Below are 19,439 nucleotides of genomic sequence, written 5' to 3'. Positions count from 1 at the left end.
TGACCTGCTGCCTGCCTGCCAGTGCTGCTCCTTCCCTCTCCTGTGCAGGAGGAAGCCAGGGCTGGGTCTCTAGGTTGTGTTTGTGTTGCCTGAACGCTGACCTTCAGTTCAGCTCCGTTTGTGTCTCCTGTAGGTACCTCATGGAGCAGCTCCCTCCTGCCACGTGCTGTCCATGAGCACCTGCACCACAGCTCTCTGCTGTCCCACCTGAGACCAGAGAGCTGGATGTGGCCATGGGGGACTCTGCAGCAGATGGCACGGCTGCAGCCACAGAGCCCTGCTGCAAGGACACACAGAGCCAGCTGGCAGAGCGGGTGGCAGCCCTCCACGTGGCTGCTGGGCCAGGCAGAGGAGAGCAGCAGGCTGAGGCCAGCGCTGAGAACGATGCAGTCTTCTGTGAGAGCCCCCAGAAGGCGCAGAGCAACGGAGTCGGCAGTGCCCTCCTGTCGCCCCAGCCCGCAGGGGATGCTCCCTGCAGCCTCGGCCCCGGGAGACCTCTCTCTAGACCTGTGCTGTCGAGCAGGAAGTTGTCTCTTCAGGAGAGATCATCAGGAGGTCTTGTGGCTTCCAGCAGCAGCCCAGGCTGCGGCCCCTACGCCACGGGGCCGTCCCCACGCATCGCCAGGAGGCCGACGATCGAGTCCCACCGTGTGGCCATCTCCGATGCCGAGGTAGGCATCTGCCCCACTGGGCTCTGCTCACGCTGATGGCAGGCTCCTGCAGCAGCAGCTCTGAAAGCCCTGGCTTTGCTGAGAGAAAATATCCCTGAAATCCAGGACTGTGCTAGCTTGAGATGGTTGAACATCTCTGCAGCCACCCCTAGACCTCTGCTGGCTGTAGCCCTGCTCCTGACCTTGGCTCCCTCAGCCCTCATGTGCCTCGCACAGACCTGTCTAGGACCCAGGAGCCTTGTTGAGGAGCAGCAGCAGGCAGAGGAAGGGCTGTGACCAAGGGGCTTTGCACTTGTGTCCCTTGGGCGTTTACCAGTCACAGCAGCTTTGCTGATGGTATTTGGTGGATTGAAACTGTTGGAGATGATCTGGCTGCTGTTGTCCTGCCACTGCTGAAGGCATGCTTTTATTTTTTAGAGCTTGAATACCACTGGTGGTTCCTGCTCCTTTGTCCTCAGAGTGTAACAGCAGTGACGACCTTCCTCTGCTCCAGCTCAAGAGGTTCTCCTCCCCCTCTACTCTGCCCTAGGGAGGCCACAGCTGGAGTCCTGGGTCCAGGTCTGGGCTCCCCAGTTCAGGAGAGACAGAGAACTGCTGGAGAGAGTGCAGGGGAGGCTGCAAAGCTGCTGAGGGGCCTGGAGCAGCTCTGTGAGGAGCAAAGGCTGAGAGCCCTGGGGCTGAGAGCCTGCAGAAGAGCAGCCCCAGAGGGGAGCTGAGCAATGCTCAGCAAGAGCTAAAGGAGCTGTGGGGGGCAAGAGGCTGGAGCCAGACTCTGCTCAGTGGTGCCCAAGGACAGGACAAGAGGCAATGGGCACAGACTGGAGGCCATCAGGTTCCACATAAACAAAAGGAGAAAATTCTTTGGTGTGATAATGCTGGAGGCCTGGAGCAGGCTGGCCAGAGAGGTTGTGGAGTTTCCTTCTGTGGAGAGCTTCCAAACCCCCCTGGACATTGTGCTCCTGGGCAAACTGCTGTGGGTGCCCTGCTCTAGCAGGGGGTTGGACTGGATGAGCTCCAGAGGTCCCTTCCAACCCCCACTGTGCTGGGATTCTGGGATTCAGAGTCTCTGGGTGCCGGCAGCTGTCCCTGCTGTCTGTTTTGTGGCTGCTCTCCTGGGCTCAGCCCATCCCAGGCTGTCATACACTGGTAGTGCCCAAGTGTCTTGGTTGAAGTGGCTTCTGGTTGCAACTCCTCGTGCTGTGACTGCTCCTTGCCCTCCCCATGGCAGCACAAGAGAGAGGCTGTTCCCTGTCCCCTGCCATGGTCTCAGCAGTGCTCATGAAAAAGGGACCTGCAGCAGGGTTCTCTCTGGGTGCCAGCCACAGTGCAGGTGGTCTGAAGTTGGTGTTTCTTGAAGCCAAAGGGATTTGCAGAGTTCCTCTGGCTGGGGAAGGGTTTCAGTGTGCAGTGTCAGGAGTGCTGCAGAAGTGGCCACAGTCTGAGCAGTGCTGGCAACTGCTTTGGGTCTTACTCCTGAGTTATCCCCAGGCCTGTTCCTGTTCTTTTTACCTGCAATTTCTGCAGCAAACCCAAGAGTCCAGGCCTTGCCTTTATCCCCAGGCTGAGCTTGTTTCCCATTCCCATCTGTGCCAGCAGTGGGCAGGGCAGAGGGAGGACTGGGGGATGTCTGAGGGGGCCACAGCTCCATGGTCTCAGCACTGCCATAGCAGAGAGGAGGCAGCGTGCTGGGCAGGGGAGCAGTGGTGGCATGGACCTGCTGGCCTTGCCCTGCAGGGAGGGCTGCACCTGTGCCCTGGTGCCACAGGAGGCCAGCCCAGGAGAGGCCTCTGGTTCATCCTGTGTCTGTGAGCCTTGTTCTGGTGAGGGGTGGGTCCTCTGCAGGGGGTGTCAATCTCCTGTTCCTCTAGAGCTGGCAGGACAGCAGTGCTCAGCTGAGAGCTCCCCTCTGCTGCTGTGCCTGGGCACTGGACTGGGGCAGGCACACCAGCCAGAGGCTAAGGGGCAGTCCCAGGCTGACTCTTCCTCACCTGGGTGGTGCAGAACATGTTGCTGAACGTGGCTCTGCCAGGTGCTGCCCTTGGCACCATGGTGCTCCCAGATACGCTGCCTAAAGCCCACCTTGGTCCTGCCCTGTGCCACAAAGGCCCTGAATCACTGCAGCTGACTTTGCCTAGTTTGGATCCAAGGGACCTGGAGCTCAGCATCTGCATGGCTTGGTGTTTGCCTGCTGAGCATGGGAGGGTTCCCCTTGCACATCTGGGGGATGGGTGCTGTGCAGGGGCAGAGCTGCCATCGTCCTTGGGGCAGTTTGCAGGTCACAGCAGCTGTGATGGGCTGTGGCCCCCAGCCTGCAAAGGCACATCTGCAGAGCCTGCAGCTCCTCCTACAGCAGCCATATGCTCTAATGAGGAAGAGGGGAGGGAGAGGAGCCAGCTCCTGGAGGCAGACATGACTTGGGTGCCAGCTCTCCCATCCTGCAGTGCCTTGCCTGTGCCAGGAGTGTGAGGCTTGGATGAAATCCATTCCACAGGGATGCAGTGTGACTGGCACATCCCAGCTGCAGGCACTCAGAGCACCCCAGCCTCTTCCACAGTATCTGCACCCTGGAGAGCAGCAGACACTGCTCAGGGTGGGAAATGCTTCTTTGAGATGCAGAGCCACAGAGTGCATGGGACTGGAACCCCAACCCCTGCAGTCAGCAGGGACACCTCCAGGTGGATCAGGCTGCCCAGGGCCACATCAAGACCTCCAGGGATGGGTCCTCAACCACATCCCTGGGCAGCCTGTTCCAGTGTCTCCCCAGCCTCACTGTGCAGAGCTCCCTCCTGATCTCCAACCTACCTCTGCCCTGCTCCAGTTTCAAACCACTGCCTCTTGTCCTGTCCCCACAGGCCCTTGGGGACAGTCCCTGCCCAGCCCTCCAGATCCTGCAGTGGAGGTGCAGCATCCTTCATGTCCCTGCTCCTGCAGCCATTCTTTAGGCAGTCTTTGGTGGTCACTCTGGGATCACCTTGGAGCCCTACAGTTGGGCAGCACAGATGCTGAACACAGCTGTGCTGGTTGGAAACCATTGGCCATGGCCACAGGGAGTCACTGGGATGGGAGGAGGAAAAGAGCCCAGGTGGGACCTGTGTGAGCTCAGAGGTGTTGCTTCATCATCCCAGCTTAGAGGGGCAGCAAATGGATCCTGTAAGGAATACCAAAAGGGACACAGACTGGAACCCAGGAGGTTCCACTTCAGCATGAGGAGAAGCTTCTTTGGTGTGAGGGTGCTGGAGCCCTGGAGCAGGCTGCCCAGGCAGGTTGTGGAGTCTCCTCTGGAGACTTTCAATACCCACCTGGATGTGTTCCTGTGTGCCCTGCCCTGAGTGACCCTGATCTGGCAGGGGGTTTGGGCTCAATAATCTCTGGAGGTCCCTTCCAACCCCTAGCAGTCTGTGATTCTGTGATTCTGCACTGGCTGAGAGACTGCAGGGAACTCACATGAGAAGTGGAGAGCAGAACTGTGTGCTGGGCTGCATCCAGAGCAGGGAGAGCAGCAGCACAGGGAGGGGATTCTGCCCCTCTGCTCTGCTCTGCTCAGACCCCACCTGCAGCACTGCCTCCAGTGCTGGTGTCCCCAGCACAGCAAGGCTGTCTGTAGACATGTTTGTACAGACTGGTGTGGTCTTGTCACCATGGTTAGCAGGGTCTGTCCCAACTCAAGTGACCAGGCTTTCACCTCTCAAACAGGCAGCCCAGGGCAGTCCCCATCACTGGAGGGGTTTTAAAGCTGTGTAGATGTGGTGCTGGGGGCCATGGTTTGGTGGTGCCCTGGCAGTGCTGGGGTAAGGGTTGGACTTGATGATCTGAAAAGTCTCTTCCAACCCAAATGATTCTGTGATTCTCTGGTTTTATGACACAGCAACCCCCACTCATCTCCTCAATAACCTTCAGACAGTTGGGGCGGCAGCAGCAGCTCCTGTCCCCTTCCTTTGTCCCCAGGAGCAAACCAGTTCTGTGATCCTGTGGTGACAGGGCAGAGGTGCTGGGGACTGGCACTGAGAAAGGCATTGCTGGGTTCATTCGTTCTGCCACCCCAGGCCAGCCTTCTGAGGCAAGCAAGGGAAGCCTTCCATGGAGAATGGCTGGAAGAAGAAGAGAAGTCGTCTCTTTGCAGGCCTCTTCCCCAGGGCTGCCAGCACAGCTCATTGCTTTGTGCTTTCACTTCCCCAGTCCCTTCTGGATGAATCCTTTCTCTCTCACACCTTCCCTTGCTCTCCCTGCATCCACCCACTCCCTGGCATCCTGGCTGTTGTAGCCCTGCTGGCCACCCCTTGGGATCAGCAGGAGCTGCTGCAGCTCCCCACTGCCTGGTGGGCTGGAGCTGGATGTGCTTTGGCAGCAGTGAAGAGGATGAGTCAGGCCAGGGTGTTCCCCCTCCTCAGTACTGCTGCTGGCCCCAGCCTGCAGGGAGGGGGATGAGCTGACAAAGGGAATTTTCCTGCACTTGATGTCCATGGCTTATCCCAGAGGCATGGAAAATAAAGCACTTTGTCCTTTCCTTCCAGACCTTTGCATAGGGTCCTGCTCCTTTGGCCAACTGGCGTGAAGGACCTGGTGCCAAGAGCAGTGAAAGTCAGTGCTTTGGTGTGGGGCTGATCCAGGTCTCCTCCAGCCCCTAGGACCTGCCCAGATTTCTGCCTAAGGTCAGGATTTCCTTGCCATGCACACAGGTAAACCAGGAGCAGAGCAAGGTGGGGACCAAGCTGCTGCACAGCATGGGCTGGAGAGCTTCCCCTTGAGCCCTGTGAGACCCCCAGACTCATCCTGCTAGAGGTCTTCCTGGGGTGCTTCCCCTTGAGCCCTGTGAGACCCCCAGACTCATCCTGCTAGAGGTCTTCCTGAGGTGCTCAGACTCCAGCATTCTTGGAAAGATATTTGGAAAACATTCTTGAGACAGGAGCCCCCCCAGGTATTGCTAATTTCTTAATTAACCTTTGTTCCCCTCTCACTCTGCAGCCAATATCTCCCAGGAGGTGCCCAGGCTCCTGCTCTGGGGGTCTGCAGAGGGTGAGGACAGCAAAGCTGAGCCTGTGCTGCCCAGCTGTGGCCACTGGCTTGGTGAAACATCAAAGCCACTGAAACTCAGAAGGTTTCTCTCAGCAGCTGCATCTCCTGCAGCATGTTCAGGGAGGCACTCAGTGACCAGCCCTGATCCATCCAGTGGGGCTGCAGCCAGCACTGTGCCTGCTGACTACAAGGAAAGTCTCTTGCAGCCAGGTCTGGTGCTGGGCTCCCACGTCTGCCCTGGGCTGTGGATGTTGATTCAAAATCTCTTTCTGCCTTACCTGCAGGAGCTCTGGGCTGCCTGGGTGTCCTGTGCCATGCATCACAGCTTTCTCACTTGTATCCATTGCTGCCCCTGAGGCCTCTTTTCTGGCTTTTACTTTAATTGTGTCTGGTTTTTGAAGTGCTTCTATGTCCCTCCAGACAGGATGAGATGAAGCCAGTGCTGTCTTCACTTCTGACTTTCAGTTCCCAGTTTTCTCTCCCATGCTTCTCTTTAAAGGCTGTCTCTCAGCTGCTGAGAGCTGCAGTTGCTCTCAGGCAGGGGAACCTGGCTGCTTCCAGAGGGCAAAATCTCTATCTTCAGCCTGGGTAAGGCAGCAGCCTGCTTGTCTCCAGGAATGTCTTACTGTGGAAACAGCTCTGGCTCCTCATGTAATTGGTTTGGTTGGCAAAGCCCTTCAAGCTCATCCAGTCCAATCATTTTCTGACTCTGCCAAGGCTGGTGCTAATCCATGGCCCTCAGCACCACCTCTCTGCCTCTTTGAAACACCTCCAGGCATAGGGATTCAGCCACCTCCCTGGGCAGCCTGTGCCAGGCTTTGAGAACCCTTTCAGTGAAGATTTTTCTCATGTCCAACCTGAACCTCTTCTGGTGCAACCTGAGGCCAATTCCTCTTGTCATAGAACCATAGAAATGTTTGGATTGGAAAAGACCTCTAAGGTCACCCAGTCCCACATCAACCCAGCACCACAATGGCCACCAAACCATGGCCCCAAGTGCCATGGCCTCACCTTTCTTGAACACCTCCAGGAGTGGGGATTCCACCACCTCCCAGGGCAGCCTGTGCCACTGCCAGAGCACAAGAGAGGGGAACATCTCTGGTCCTTCTACACAGCCAGGTTTTTGGAGTTTGTTCTCTTCTACTGTAGTTCAACCAGAAACCCCTGGAAATAGAAGCTTCTGTTATTGTGCAAGTGAATATGTGAGCCAGGGTGTGCCCAGGTGCAGAGACTGAGCCCTGCACCCAGCACTGGGGAGGCCTCACCTTGGGCACTGGGGTCAGTTTTGAGCCCTCACTCCCAGAAGGACATTGAGGGCTGGATCAGGTCCAGAGAAGGGCAACAAAGCTGGGGAAGGGTCTGGAGAACAGGGCTGGGGAGGAGCAGCTGAGGGAGCTGGGGGTGTTCAGCCTGGAGAAGAGGAGGCTGAGAAGAGACCTCATTGCTCTCTGCAGCTCCTGAGAGGAGGCTGGAGCCAGGTGGGGGTTGGGCTCTGCTCCCTTGTATCAAGTGATAGAAGGTGAGGAAATGGCCTGAAATTGTGCCAGGGGAGGTTTAGGTTGGAGAGGAGGAAAAATTTCTTTGCTGCAAGAGTGGTCAGGGATTGGCACAGGCTGCCCAGGGCAGTGGTGGAGGTCCCATCCCTGGAAGTGTTTCAAAGCAATAGAAATGTGGTGCTGAGGGCCATGGTTCAGCACCAGCCTTGGCAGAGCTGGAAATTGGTTGGACTGGAAGAGCTTAAAGGGCTGTTGCCAACCCAAACCATTCTGTGGTTCTGTCAGGTGGGGACGTGGCCATGGTGAGAGCAAACCCTCCCTGGCTGTTCCCATCCACCCAGGGGGTCCTGGCATTGTCACTAACTCCATTTGGCAGCAGGGAAAGGCCAGGGAGCTGCTCCTGGTGACTGTGGGGGAGGGGTGGGGGAGGTCACCTGCAGGCAGAGCTAAGAGGGATGGTGGAGGGTGGTGGTCAGAGGGCCAGGGCTTGGTCCCTGCTCACTTGCACTAATGCCAGGGATTACCTGGCTGGGTGGGCTGTGTCCCTCAGAAAGGACTCCGCTTGCTGCCAGGGCTCCCTCAGCAGTGCTGGCAAGAAGCAGCAGCACAGTGCTGGTTTAGATTCTGCCTGGCTCAAAATCAGGTACTGAGTGCAGAGCAAGGAGTCTGTGGTGTGTGTAGGAGCTGCATTCACTCTTCAGGCAGGAGGCCTACCAGCAGGAGCTGCTCCCTGCAGCCATGCTGTGTGAGGAGCAGGCAGTGCTCAGGTGGTTGGAGGCTCTCTCAGAGGGGTGGTTGCTTCTCTGCTTCTCTGAGCTGCTCTGCAGAGCACTTCCCCAGCTCTGTAGTTTTGGCCAGGACAAAGCAAAGGCTGTGGAGCTGAGCAGGGACAAAGCCAGGGCAGGAGGCACCACCAACAACCTGTTCTTGCTTCCTTTGGGAAGTCTCCATGGTGCCAAGCACAGCCTTACCCTGGGAAAGGAATCTGATCACACAATCCCAGCCTGGTGGGGGTTGGAAGGGACCTATGGAGATCATCCACTCCAACCCCCTGCTCAAGCAGGGCACCCACAGCAATTGCTCAGGATCACAATGGCCAGGGGGATTTGGAAGCTCTCCAGACAAGGAAACTCCACAGCCTCTCTGGGCAGCCTGCTGCAGGGCTCCAGCAGTCCAGCAGCCTGCCCAGTAAACATTCCAGCAGTTGGAATGCTCCTGGGCTGAACCTGGAGCTCTGCTGGGAGCTGGGCTGGAGGGGTGTCTGGTGTTCCACCAGTACAGCCCCTGCCAGAATTCATGGCTGCTTTGTCCTGGGCTGTCATAAAACAACCCTGCAGTGTCTGAGGTGTAACACAGGGCACTGGAGCTGAGGTTTGGGCTTTCAGCACTGCCTCTGCTGGGTACTGATCCTTGGGCAGGGCTCTCATTGTGTTCTCTTTTGATCTGCAGGACTGTGTGCAACTCAATCAGTACAAGCTGCAGAGTGAAATAGGCAAGGTAGGTACTGGAGCTGGGCACCAGCAGCCCTCCTGCACAGCCCTGAGGCCAGCTGGAGAGACTCTGCCAGCCCAGGGCACCTTGCTGGCCAGGACTCCTTGCAGCTTGCTTTGGGGGTTTGGGGTTTTTGGGGTTTGGGTTTTGCTCAAGGTCACAGTGGAGTTACTTCCCCTGCAGTCTAAATTTATTCTCCTTCCTGCTGAAGTGGCGGAGCTGGCTCCTTGCCAGGGTCCTTGCTTGCCAAGTGGAACACCAAGAGCCTTGGATGCATTAACGCAACCCAGCAAGGAAAGAAACCCAACAAAGCCCAAGGATGAGGGCAGAGGTTTGCTGCCCCTCAGGCCTAGCTGAAGCTTTTCTGCCTGTAGAGGCAATGTCAGCTGCATTCCAGTGGATGTTTAAAAGCTGCAGAAGGATTCAGAGGAGATTCCTCCACAGCTGTTTGGAGGTGTGGGCTGCTGAGCACTGCAGACACCTGCACAGCTGGACAGCTGCCACCACTGCAGAAGGGTCCCTGGTACTGTCTGGAAGCTGAACCTCCCTTTGCTGTCAGAAGGGAACGTCCCTGAGCTGCAGAGACCTTCACCAAACATTTTGTCAGCCCAACCTCCTCTCCAACGTGAAAGGCCCCAGGCCCTGTGTGCTTGGCTGCTGGCAGGGTGTGAGGCTGGGGCTGCCACAGCAGCTGTCACCTGCAGCAGGGCTCTGGGTAGCCTGGTCTGCTTGAGGATGTCCTTGCTTACTGCAGAGGGGTTGGACTGGATGACCCTTAGAGATCCCATCCATCCCACTCCGTGCTTCTTCAGACCCACTTAAGGTGCTGCTTGGGGCTGTGGTTTAGACAAGGACCTGCCAGTGTTGGGCTGGTGATGACTCTGTGGTCTCAGGGGTCTTTTCCAAGCCTGTGGAGGGTTGGACTCAATGACCTTCAAGGTCTTTTCCAACCACAACAGTTCTGTGACTCTAAGGGCTTCTCTCATTGGCTTCAGCATGGCTGAAGGAGGGTGTGAGGTCCTCTCTCTGCTGGGTGTTCCCCTGCTGCTTTCTTCCCTGCAGGTCACAGTGAGCAGACAGGCACCCTGAGGGTGGTGGAGGGTCTGCTGGTCCTGCTGTGTTTCTGGATCAAGCAGGTGGCTGCTTGGGCTCCTCTGAGACTAGGACCTTCATTCTTGCTCCCAGTGAAGTCAAGAGAAACCTTCTGAAGGTTGTAGTGCTCCTCCCACTGCTGTCTACCATAGTGTCACCTCTCACTGGGATGTGATGTGTAGTCTTGACACAGAGCTGCAGAACCCCAGGGGTGGGGATGGAGCCTGGCTGCAGGCTGGCACAGGAGCTGTGGGTACAGCAGCAGGGCTGGTCTGCAGCTGGGCAACAGGCAGCTGGTGGAGAGCAAGCAGCTGGTCCTCACCAAAGTCCATTTGCTCTTAAGAGGGGGAGAGGTTCCAGCAGCAGAGGGAGAGGTGTTCTTGCAGAATTTCCACCCACAAACACCTGTGTGAAAATTGTCCCACACACAGCTTTGGGGTAGGACAGACAGGGCAGGCCAGGAGGTGCTCCAGGGAGCAGCCTTCCAGTACCTGAAGGGGCTTCAGGAGAGCTGGGGAGGGACTTTTGCCAAGGGCTGGGAGTGCCAGGATGAGGGATAATGGCTTTGAGCTGTATGAAGCTTGACTTAGATGAGACCTTCCTCGTGGGGGTGGTGAGGCACTGGAACAGGTTGCCCAGAGAAGTTGTGGAGGCTCCAAAGCAGGAAGTGTTCGAGGCCAGGCTGGATGAGGCCCTGAGCAGCCTGGGCTGGTGGGAGGTGTCCCTGCCCATGGCAGGAGGTTGGAACTGGGGGAGCTTTAAGGCCCCTTCCAACCCAACCCATTCTGTGATTCCATGATTTGTGGGGGTGTGGATGGAGCTCCTGAGCCAGAGGCAGCATGAATGAGGAGCTGGGTTTGTGCTGCTGCCTGTGGTAGGGGCTGGCTCCACAGCCCAGCCAGCTCTGTGCAGCTTGCTCCTTGGAATTCTTGTGTGTAGAATGCAAAGGAGATGCTGGCTGCTGAGCTCCAGTACAGCACTCACTTTGGAGGCTGCCAAACACTGGGACACTGTGCAGCCTTCAGCCTCATTTCTCCTCTATCTCCCCTCCATTTATGACAACAGCAGTGTCCTGCTCCTTGGGACCTTCATGCCAACACTCAGCTCCTGCAGACACTGCTGCTCCTCAGCTGGCCCATGGCCTCAGCACAGGGCCCCATGCAGGGTCACATCACTCAGCAGTAGGCATGACCTGGGCCCTTGAAGGATGTTTTTTGCATTCTGTAAGACCAAAACCTCCCAAGCCTTGAGCAGTGAGGAGATGTGAAGCTGCTGCCCTGACGATGCCCTTTGTGTTCCTTTCCAGGGCTCCTATGGGGTGGTGAAGTTGGCCTACAACGAGAACGACGACAAATACTACGTGAGTGCAGCTCTGCCCCTCAGCCCTGCTCCCTCTGGGGGCTGGCATGGAGCCATGCAGTGCTTGGCTGGGAAGGGACCTCTGGGGATCATCCACTCCCACCCCCTGCCAAAGCAGGGCACCCACAGCAGCTTGCCCAGGAGCACAATGCCCAGGGGGGGTTGGAAGCTCTCCACACAAGGACACTCCACAACCTCTCTGGCCAGCATGCTCCAGGCCTCCAGCACCCTCACAACAAACAACTTTCTCCTCCTGGTCAGATGGAGCCTCCTGGGTTCAAGTCTGTGCCCACTGCCCCTTGTTCTGTCCCTGGGCACCACTGAGCAGAGTCTGGCCCCAGCCTCTTGCCCCCCACAGCTCCTTTAGCTCTTGCTGAGCATTGCTCAGCTCCCCTCTGGGGCTGCTCTTCTGCAGGCTCTCAGCCCCAGGGCTCTCAGCCTTTGCTCCTCACAGAGCTGCTCCAGGCCCCTCAGCAGCTTTGCAGCCTCCCCTGCACTGTCTCCAGCACTTCTCTGTCTCTCCTGAACTGGGGAGCCCAGACCTGGACTCAGCACTGCAGCTGTGGCCTGACTAGGGCAGAGCAGAGAGGAGGAGACCCTCCCTCTGCCTCACTGCTTGTAGCAGATGGCTTTCTGGTCCCAGGGGCTGGATGTCCCTGCTGGGCACAGAGCTGCTGCCTGCATGAGGAGCAGGTGGGTGCCTTATGTAAGAGGCAAGGAGCTGGAGGCAGCTGCAGCTGCCTGGTGCTGATTTGCTCTGACATTTTGCAGCTCTGAAGAGGATCACCTGAAATGGGAGGTGTGTGGGTGGTGGTGCTCAGTGCCTGCTGTGCATTGCAGGCTGGGCCTGGCAGGAGCAAGCCTCTTGTAAGGACACAGGGGTGTGTGGCAGATGCTGGGCAGTGTGCTCCAGCTGGGCACTGCCTGGCCCTCTGTGCCCTCCCCCCTTGCAGGATGCCTCCTCATACCCCACACTGTCTGCTCATGGGGTGTGGGGTGCAAGCTTTGGTCTTTAAATCCTTTGCTGAGCTGAAGCCAGGGTAGGAGGGGTGTGAATTCAAAACAGCTTCTTAGAGAATCATAAAGTCATAGAATTGTTTGGAAAAGGCCTCTGAGATCATCCACTCCAACCATCAGCCCAGCCCCACCATGGCCACTAAACCATGGCCCCAAGTGCCATGGCCACACCTTTCTGGAACACCTCCAGGCATGGGGACTCCACCACCTCCCTGGGCAGCCTGTTCCAATCCCTGACCACTGCTGCAGCAAAGAAATTTCTCCTGATCTCCAACCTAACCCTCCCCTGGCACAATTTCAGGTCATTTCTCTTCTTCTGTCTCTTGTTCCTAGGGAGCAGAGCCCAGCCCCTCCCTCACTGCAGTCTCCTCTCAGGGAGTTGTAGGAGCAATGAGGTCTCCTCTCAGCCTCCTTTTCTTCAAACTGAACACCCCCAGGTCCCTCAGCTGCTCCTCCCCAGCCCTGTTCTCCAGACCCTTCCCCAGCTTTGCTGCCCTTCTCTAGTTGCTCTTCTGGATGAAGGCTCCTCCTCTGTCCCTCCCCTTTCAGGTGAATTCTGACTACCCTAGCTGGGATTCCTGCCTCAGCTGTGCTGATGTCCCTGCTCTTGCCCTGTGGCATGTTTGGCTCAGGCTGAGAGCAGGAGCTGGGCAGCTGGCAGGAGGAAGGCTGCCTGGCTGTGTGTGGCTGTGCCTGAAGGCTGGTGGGAAGAGCTGGCAGCAGCTGCTGAGGATGCCAGGGCAGGAACCTGCTGGGCAGAGCTGGGTGGTTGCTGACCTGCAGCTGCTGCTCCACACTCCATGTGCTGAGAGGGGTCCTGCTTCACTGCCACCATGCAGTGCTCCTGTGGCTGACACCGTGCCCATCAGAGGCCCTGGGCAGGCTCCTGTGCTGCTCCCTGGCCCCTTGCACAGAGCTATTGGCCTTGGCACAAGGAGCAGATGCAAAATGTGCTCATTCCCCAGATGGATTTTCCTCCCTGACTGATTTGCAAGTGACAGAGCAGGCTGCAGGGCTTAGGAGGGAAGTGGCTGCCTGTTAGTATTTGTGAGCCTTTCCATGCTCCCAGCAGGCCTGCAGCTGGGGGAGAAAAGGTCTTGAAATGAGGGATGGAAGAGATGAGGCAAAAATCTGGACAAGGAGCTGGCCAAGAAGAGGATCCACAATACTTTCCACCTCCTTTCCAAGCTGACTCTCCACCACACCAGGCTGGCTGCTGATTCCAATGCTCCTCCCTGCCTGTCTCAGCTCAGCAGGGAGAGCTGGGCTTAGGTGAGCAGTGCCTGCTGCCTCCTATCTAGTGCCAGAGAATCACAGAATTCCTCCAGCTGACAAAGCCCTTTGAGCTCATCCAGTCCAACCATTCTCTGACTCTGCCAAGGCTGGTGCTACACCATGACCCTCAGCACCACCTCTCTGCCTCTTTGAAACACCTCCAGGCATGGGGACTCAACCACCTCCCTGGGCAGCCTGTGCCAGGCTTTGAGAACCCTTTCAGTGAAAAAATTTCTTCTAATGTCCACCTAAACCTCCCCTGGGGCAACTTGAGGCCAACTTCCTTTTGTCCTCTCTGCTGTTCCTTGGGAGAAGAGCCCAACCCCCACCTGGCTCCAGCCTCCTCTCAGGGAGCTGCAGAGAGCAATGAGGTCTCCTCTCAGCCTCCTCTTCTCCAGGCTGAACACCCCCAGCTCCCTCAGCTGCTCCTCCCCAGCCCTGTTCTCCAGACCCTTGGCTGGCCCTGCTCCAGCTGATCAGTGTCCCTCGTGGTGAGGGCAGTGCTGGATGGGCTCCAGCTGTCCCTGGCAGCTGCAGGCACTGCTGTGGCCATGGTTTGCTATGGTCAGCCAAAGGCACAAGTTCCCTGCTGCGTCTCAGCTGATCCCTTCAGCTCCGCTGCCTTCTCTCCTCGGAGCTCTCTCAAGCTCCTGCAGCCCCGGGCTGGCTCCCAGGGCTCAGCCTCGCTGCCCGCAGCGGCACAGACTGCACAGCCCCCGGGCTGTCGGCCTTGCAGGGTTCCCTCCCACCCTCCTCTTGTGGGGGTTGAGGCAGGGGCGGTGGAGCTGCTCCTGGGAGGAGTTTGGAGAGATGGGGCCGGAGGGCAGTGCCTGGTGGCAGTGCCGTGAATGCCAGCACCTGGGGCAGGGCAGGTGGCAGCACTGCTGCCGGGGTGCTGGGCTCCGTGCTGCAGGTGCTCAGCACCCTTCCTGCTGGGGCACTGGGAGCTCTCCCCGCCCCGGCAGTGCCCCGCAGTGGTCTCAGTGCCCATGCAGCAGGAGGACCAGAGCTCATGGAGTGACCTCCACCCCTCCAAGAGGCTACAGCAGCCCAGGAGCTGGCAGACCTGGGAACGCCTCAGGGAAACAAAAGCTAATGGCACATCTGCCTGAGGCTACTTAGCTCCTCACCCTGCCAGCCTGTCTGGCCCTCTCATGCTCCCCAGCACTGAGCCCCATTCTGCTTCTCCCCCTTCCCATCTCATCCCCTGCAGCACTGCATCCCAGCAGACGCTGAAGGCAGCTGCCTGTTTCCAGCCCAGAGGACACAGCTGTGGTTCTGAGAGCTCAGGGGGGGCCTTTTGCTGTGCACTGATTTCCCCCCAGATTTAGCTCTGTAGGGTTAATTTTGTCTCAGTAGTAAAAAAGAGAGGTGGAGTCCCTGTGGTAGGGACTCTGTGCCCAGCTCTGGAGACCCCAGCACAGGAAGGACATGGAAATGCTGGAGAGGGTCAGAGGTGGCCACAAAGATGATCAGAGTCTGAAGGACCTCCCCTGTGGGGACAGGATGAGAGGGTTGGGGCTGCTCAGCCTGGAGAAGAGAAGGCTCCAGGGAGACCTTAGAGCAGCCTTCCAGTATCTGAAGGGGCTCCAGGAGAGCTGGAGAGGGACTTTGGACAAGGGCTGGGAGTGACAGGATGAGGGACAATGGCTTTGAGCTGGGAGAGGGGAGATTGAGAGCGGAGGTGAGGAAGCAATTGTTGAGAGTGAGGGTGGGGAGAGACTGGCACAGGTTGCCCAGAGAGGTTGTGACTGCCTCCTGCCTGGAGGTGTTCAAGGCCAGGCTGGATGAGGCCCTGAGCAACCTGGGCTGGTGAGAGGTGTCCCTGCCCATGGCAGGGGGTTGGAACTGGATGGTCTCAGAGGTCCCTTCCAGCCCAAACCATTCTGTGTTTCTCTGAAGCAAACTAAGCTCTGTGAAAATGCAGCAGCTAAAAAAGCAAAGGCAAATGGGTACAGGCAGGAAGCCTTGCTGGGAGTCATGGTTGGTGCTGATGGAATTTGCTGCTGTGCAGCCCCAGGTGATAAAGCTGGAAGTGGGGAGATTCAGACTGGATGTGAGGAAGAAGTTCTTCCCCATGAGAGTGGTGAGAGCCTGGAATGGGTTGTGCAGGGAGGTGGTTGAGGCCTCATCCCTGGAGGTGTTTAAGGCCAGGCTGGATGAGGCTCTGGCCAGCCTGATGTAGTGTGAGGTGTCCCTGCCCATGGCAGGGGGATTGGAACTGCATGATCCTTGTGGTCCCTTCCAGCCCTGACTGATTCTGTGATTCTATGTCCCCCTCCCATTTTCAATCCCCAGACCTGAGAAGTGGTTGTGGTGGGTAAGCCCCAGCACTTGAGGGCTGCCAGGGCAGTCCTCTGGGGGGTTATCTTCTTTCCTTTTTTATCTGGTTTCCTAAGAATCAAGCTGGGGGTGATGGTGCTGCTGCCTCCGTGCCCAGTCCCTGCCCACAGACACCCAACCTCCCTAGGCCTGGCATCTCCTTTCCCTCTGGCATCCACCCGAAGCAGTGCCCTGTGGCTCCTAGCTGTGAGGTGGCTCAGAGGAGGGCAGTGAACCTCCCCAGTGGGTGCACATCAGGGCAGGGCACCCAGCTCCCACTGCCTCTCACAGGAGACCTCTCTGCCACTTCCTGACAGGAGGCTGCAGCCAGGTGGGGTCCAGCCTCTTCCCCCAGTGTCCTGGGGGGCTGCAGCCAGAGGGCTGCATTAGGGCACTGCTGGCTCCTGGGGAGCTGCCCAGCAAGGTGGCAAGAACGAGTGACCAGCCTGGCTCCCAGGGGCACTGACTGTGTTCTGAAGCAAATTGTCCATCAGCTGCTCCCTCATGAGATATTTCTCTGCTGGGCAGATCAGGGCTGGCTGAGTGGCCCTCAGGAAGGTTGTGAAGGCAGAGGGCAGGTGGAGGAGCAGGGACTGCTGATGGGATTCAGATTGGCTTTTGCTGTTCTGCCAATGCCAGCTGCATGGCAGAACAAATACCTGAGCCCCCCTCAGCTCAGCTGCCTGGGGTCTGCAGCACTGCAGGAGAGGAGGGGGGCAGAGAACCACAGAATCCTTGTGGTTGGAAGAGAGCTGTAAGATCACCAAGTTCAACCCTTGACCCAGCACTGCCAGGGCACCACTAAACCATGGCCCTCAGCACCACATCTCCATGGGTTTGAAACCCCTCCAGGGATGGGGACTCCACCCCTGCCCTGGGCAGCCTTGGCCAGGTCCTGACAAGCCTTGCTGTAAAGAAATAGTTCTTATGTCCCTGGGGGAACCTGAGTCTGTTTCCTCTTGTCCTACTGCTGCTTCTTCTCCTACTTCCCTCCTTGTCCCTTTGCTGTGCTCCTGCACAGAGCTGGCTCCACAGTTCCTGATGGTGAGGAGATGGATGGATGCCCACAAAGTATGTCCCTGGTGGTCTTGGGCATGGATGGTGCTGGATCAGCCTGCAGGTCCTCTTGCTCTGGCAGCATGGGAGAGGTTTGTTTGTGGGTAAAAACAGCATCAGAAATATGAAAGCCTTCCCCAGCTGGTGGAAGGGCTGTGAGCTCCTCCTGTGCCAGGTCTGTGATGTAGGCTGAAAGGGTGGAAGTGGTCTGGATGCCATACTCCAGCTCTTTTCCTTCCTCAGTCTGCTGGGAAAATAAAGGAGGAGCAGCCTGGAAGTGGCTCTGACCCAGAGCACAGCCACAGCATCATCCAAACCCCAAGTACAGAAGGGGCAGCTACAAGAACCTCCTGGGGTCAGTGCTGGGCCTTCACTCCAGGAAGGACATTGAGGGCTGGAGCAGGGCCAGAGAAGGGCAAGGAAGCTGGGGAAGGGTCTGGAGAACAGGGCTGGGGAGGAGCAGCTGAGGGAGCTGGGGGTGTTCAGCCTGGAGAAGAGGAGGCTGAGAGGAGACCTCATTGCTCTCTGCAGCTCCCTGAGAGGAGGCTGGAGCCAGGTGGGGGTTGGGCTCAGCTCCAAAGGAACAAGTGACAAGATGAGAGGAAATGGTATCAGGTTGCCCTAGAGGAGGTTTAGGTTGAACACGAAGAGCAATCTCTTCCTCAAAAAGGTTGTAAGGCCTGGTCCAGGCTGCCCAGGGCAGTGGTGGAGTCCCCATGCCTGGAGGGGTTTCAAAGCTGTGGTGCTGAGGGCCATGGCTCAGTTGAACTCAATGTTGTTAAACCCAAAGGATTCTGTGACTCTCCCCTCACAAGCTCCTGCTCCCAAACCAGACATCTGTCTCCTTTTTCTTTGTCCAAACCATTTCCTTGTTTCATGAGAAGCTGAATTAAACAAGTGGTTGGCAGTGCCTTCAGGAGAGCCTGGGGCAGTGTCTGTGTGTCTCTGCTGTGGCCACCACTAACCAGAGCCATTCCCTGCTGTCCAGCATGCTCCTGAGCTCCTGTTTAACTCTGCTTTTCCTCCTTCCTGCAGGCTATGAAGGTCCTGTCCAAGAAGAAGCTGTTGAAGCAGTATGGATTTCCACGTGGGTATCTGCTCCTGGCCTCAGACAGGGCCATCTCCTGGCAGAGACTCATCTGCAGGCACTGCACAACTTGGCTTCCTTTGAAAGCTGCCAGCTGCTGGGGCTGGAGAAACTGTGGTGGGGAGTGAAGGGACAGGAACAGCCCCAGGGCAATTCAACACACTTGGGGGTTAGGTTCCTGAGTCTCTTTGAGGTGCTGACTCTCCATGGTCCCCAGCTGTGAAGCCTAATTAGGTGCTGGGGGTTAAGCTGGGCAGACCTCTCCTCCCAGCACCTCTTCTGGTGGCACCTGGCTGCTGTGGGACTGAGCAGCAGCCCCTGCTGGGGGAGCTGGGCTGAATGGGGCTTGGAAATGTCACTCTGGGTGGAGATGGTGGTGCTTTGGGATGATGCCAGGGTGGGGATGTTCCAGAAGAGCTGGAGGTGCTCAGCAGAGGGCCTCAGGCTGGGCGCTGCTCAGGAGCGAGTCTCTCCTCACCATGTGTCACACCTGCAGGTCGGCCTCCTCCCAAGGGCTCAAAAGCATCCTCTGGAGAGCAGCCCAAGCCCATGGCCCCACTGGACAGAGTCTATCAGGAAATAGCCATCCTGAAGAAGCTGGACCACGTCAACATTGTCAAGCTGATAGAGGTGAGCTGCTGCAGCACCCTCAGCTGCGCTGGGCACACAGAGCTGTGTCTGCTCTATACTGTGCTGCTCCTACCTGAGCCAGAGCTGCTTTAAAGAGTGCTTCAGAAACTGAGGCTGCTGAGCCCCAGCAAGATCATCCCAACAGGTCAGGCTGTTTGGGGCTCTGAGCAGCCTGCTCTAGCTGCATGGGGTTGGACTGGGTGGCTTCCAAAGGTCTCTTCCCACCCAAGCTGTGCCATGGTTGTATGGATCACACTGACAAACTGAGATACTTCCCCTGGGCTTTGAGGTGTCAGTCATGGAATCACAGGATGGGTTGTGCTGGAAGGGACCTGAAAGATCATCCAGTCATAGACTCATGGAATGGTTGGAGTTGGAAGGACCTCAGGGATCATCTACCCCAACCTCCCCAGCCTGGGCAGGTACACCTCTCAGCTAGACTCAGCTGCTCAGGGCTTCATCCAGCCTGGCCTTGAACACCCCCAGGGAGGGGGCAGCCACAACCTCCCTGGGCAGCCTGTGCCAGTGTCTCCCCACCCTCACTGTACAGAATTTCCTCCTGGTCCCCAGTCTAAGAAGGCAGGTGGCACAGATGGCAGGGACAGCATCGAGCTTTGGCCAGTGGCAGTGGTGTGCAGACCAGCCTGGGAAGGTGCCAGGTGCAAGCCCTTGGTAGCATTGCAGCACTGGCTGAGGTCAGGAAGGGTAAGCAGGGCTTTCAAGCAGGGCTTTTCCTGGTGGGTTGGGTCTCCAGCAGCCCAGGTTGGTACAATCAGCAGCCCAGGTTGGTACAATCATCAGCAGCCCAGGTTGGTACAATCAGCAGCCCAGGTTGGTACAGTCAGCAGCCCAGGTTGGTACAGTCAGCATCCCGGGCTGGTACAATCATCAGCAGCCCAGGTTGGTACAATCAGCAGCCCAGGTTGGTAC

At 57.6% G+C, this 19,439-nt stretch overlaps 1 protein-coding gene across 1 annotated transcript in view; it reads left to right on the top strand.

The window, feature by feature from the left end:
- The first annotated feature begins 233 nt into the window (after positions 1 to 233).
- The window catches only part of CAMKK1 (calcium/calmodulin dependent protein kinase kinase 1), a 56,851-nt gene continuing 37,645 nt past the window's right edge, over positions 234 to 19,439 (top strand). The window contains exons 1-5 of the mRNA XM_054394245.1: positions 234 to 671; positions 8,630 to 8,677; positions 11,070 to 11,123; positions 17,828 to 17,879; positions 18,376 to 18,509. Coding sequence (XP_054250220.1) covers positions 234 to 671; positions 8,630 to 8,677; positions 11,070 to 11,123; positions 17,828 to 17,879; positions 18,376 to 18,509 — 726 coding nt within the window. The remainder of the gene's footprint in view (positions 672 to 8,629; positions 8,678 to 11,069; positions 11,124 to 17,827; positions 17,880 to 18,375; positions 18,510 to 19,439) is intronic.

The sequence above is a fragment of the Indicator indicator genome, chromosome 30 (genome assembly GCF_027791375.1).
Source record: "Indicator indicator isolate 239-I01 chromosome 30, UM_Iind_1.1, whole genome shotgun sequence".
Classification (NCBI taxonomy): Eukaryota; Metazoa; Chordata; class Aves; order Piciformes; family Indicatoridae; genus Indicator; species Indicator indicator.
This window is presented reverse-complemented; position numbering and strand designations above follow the sequence as displayed.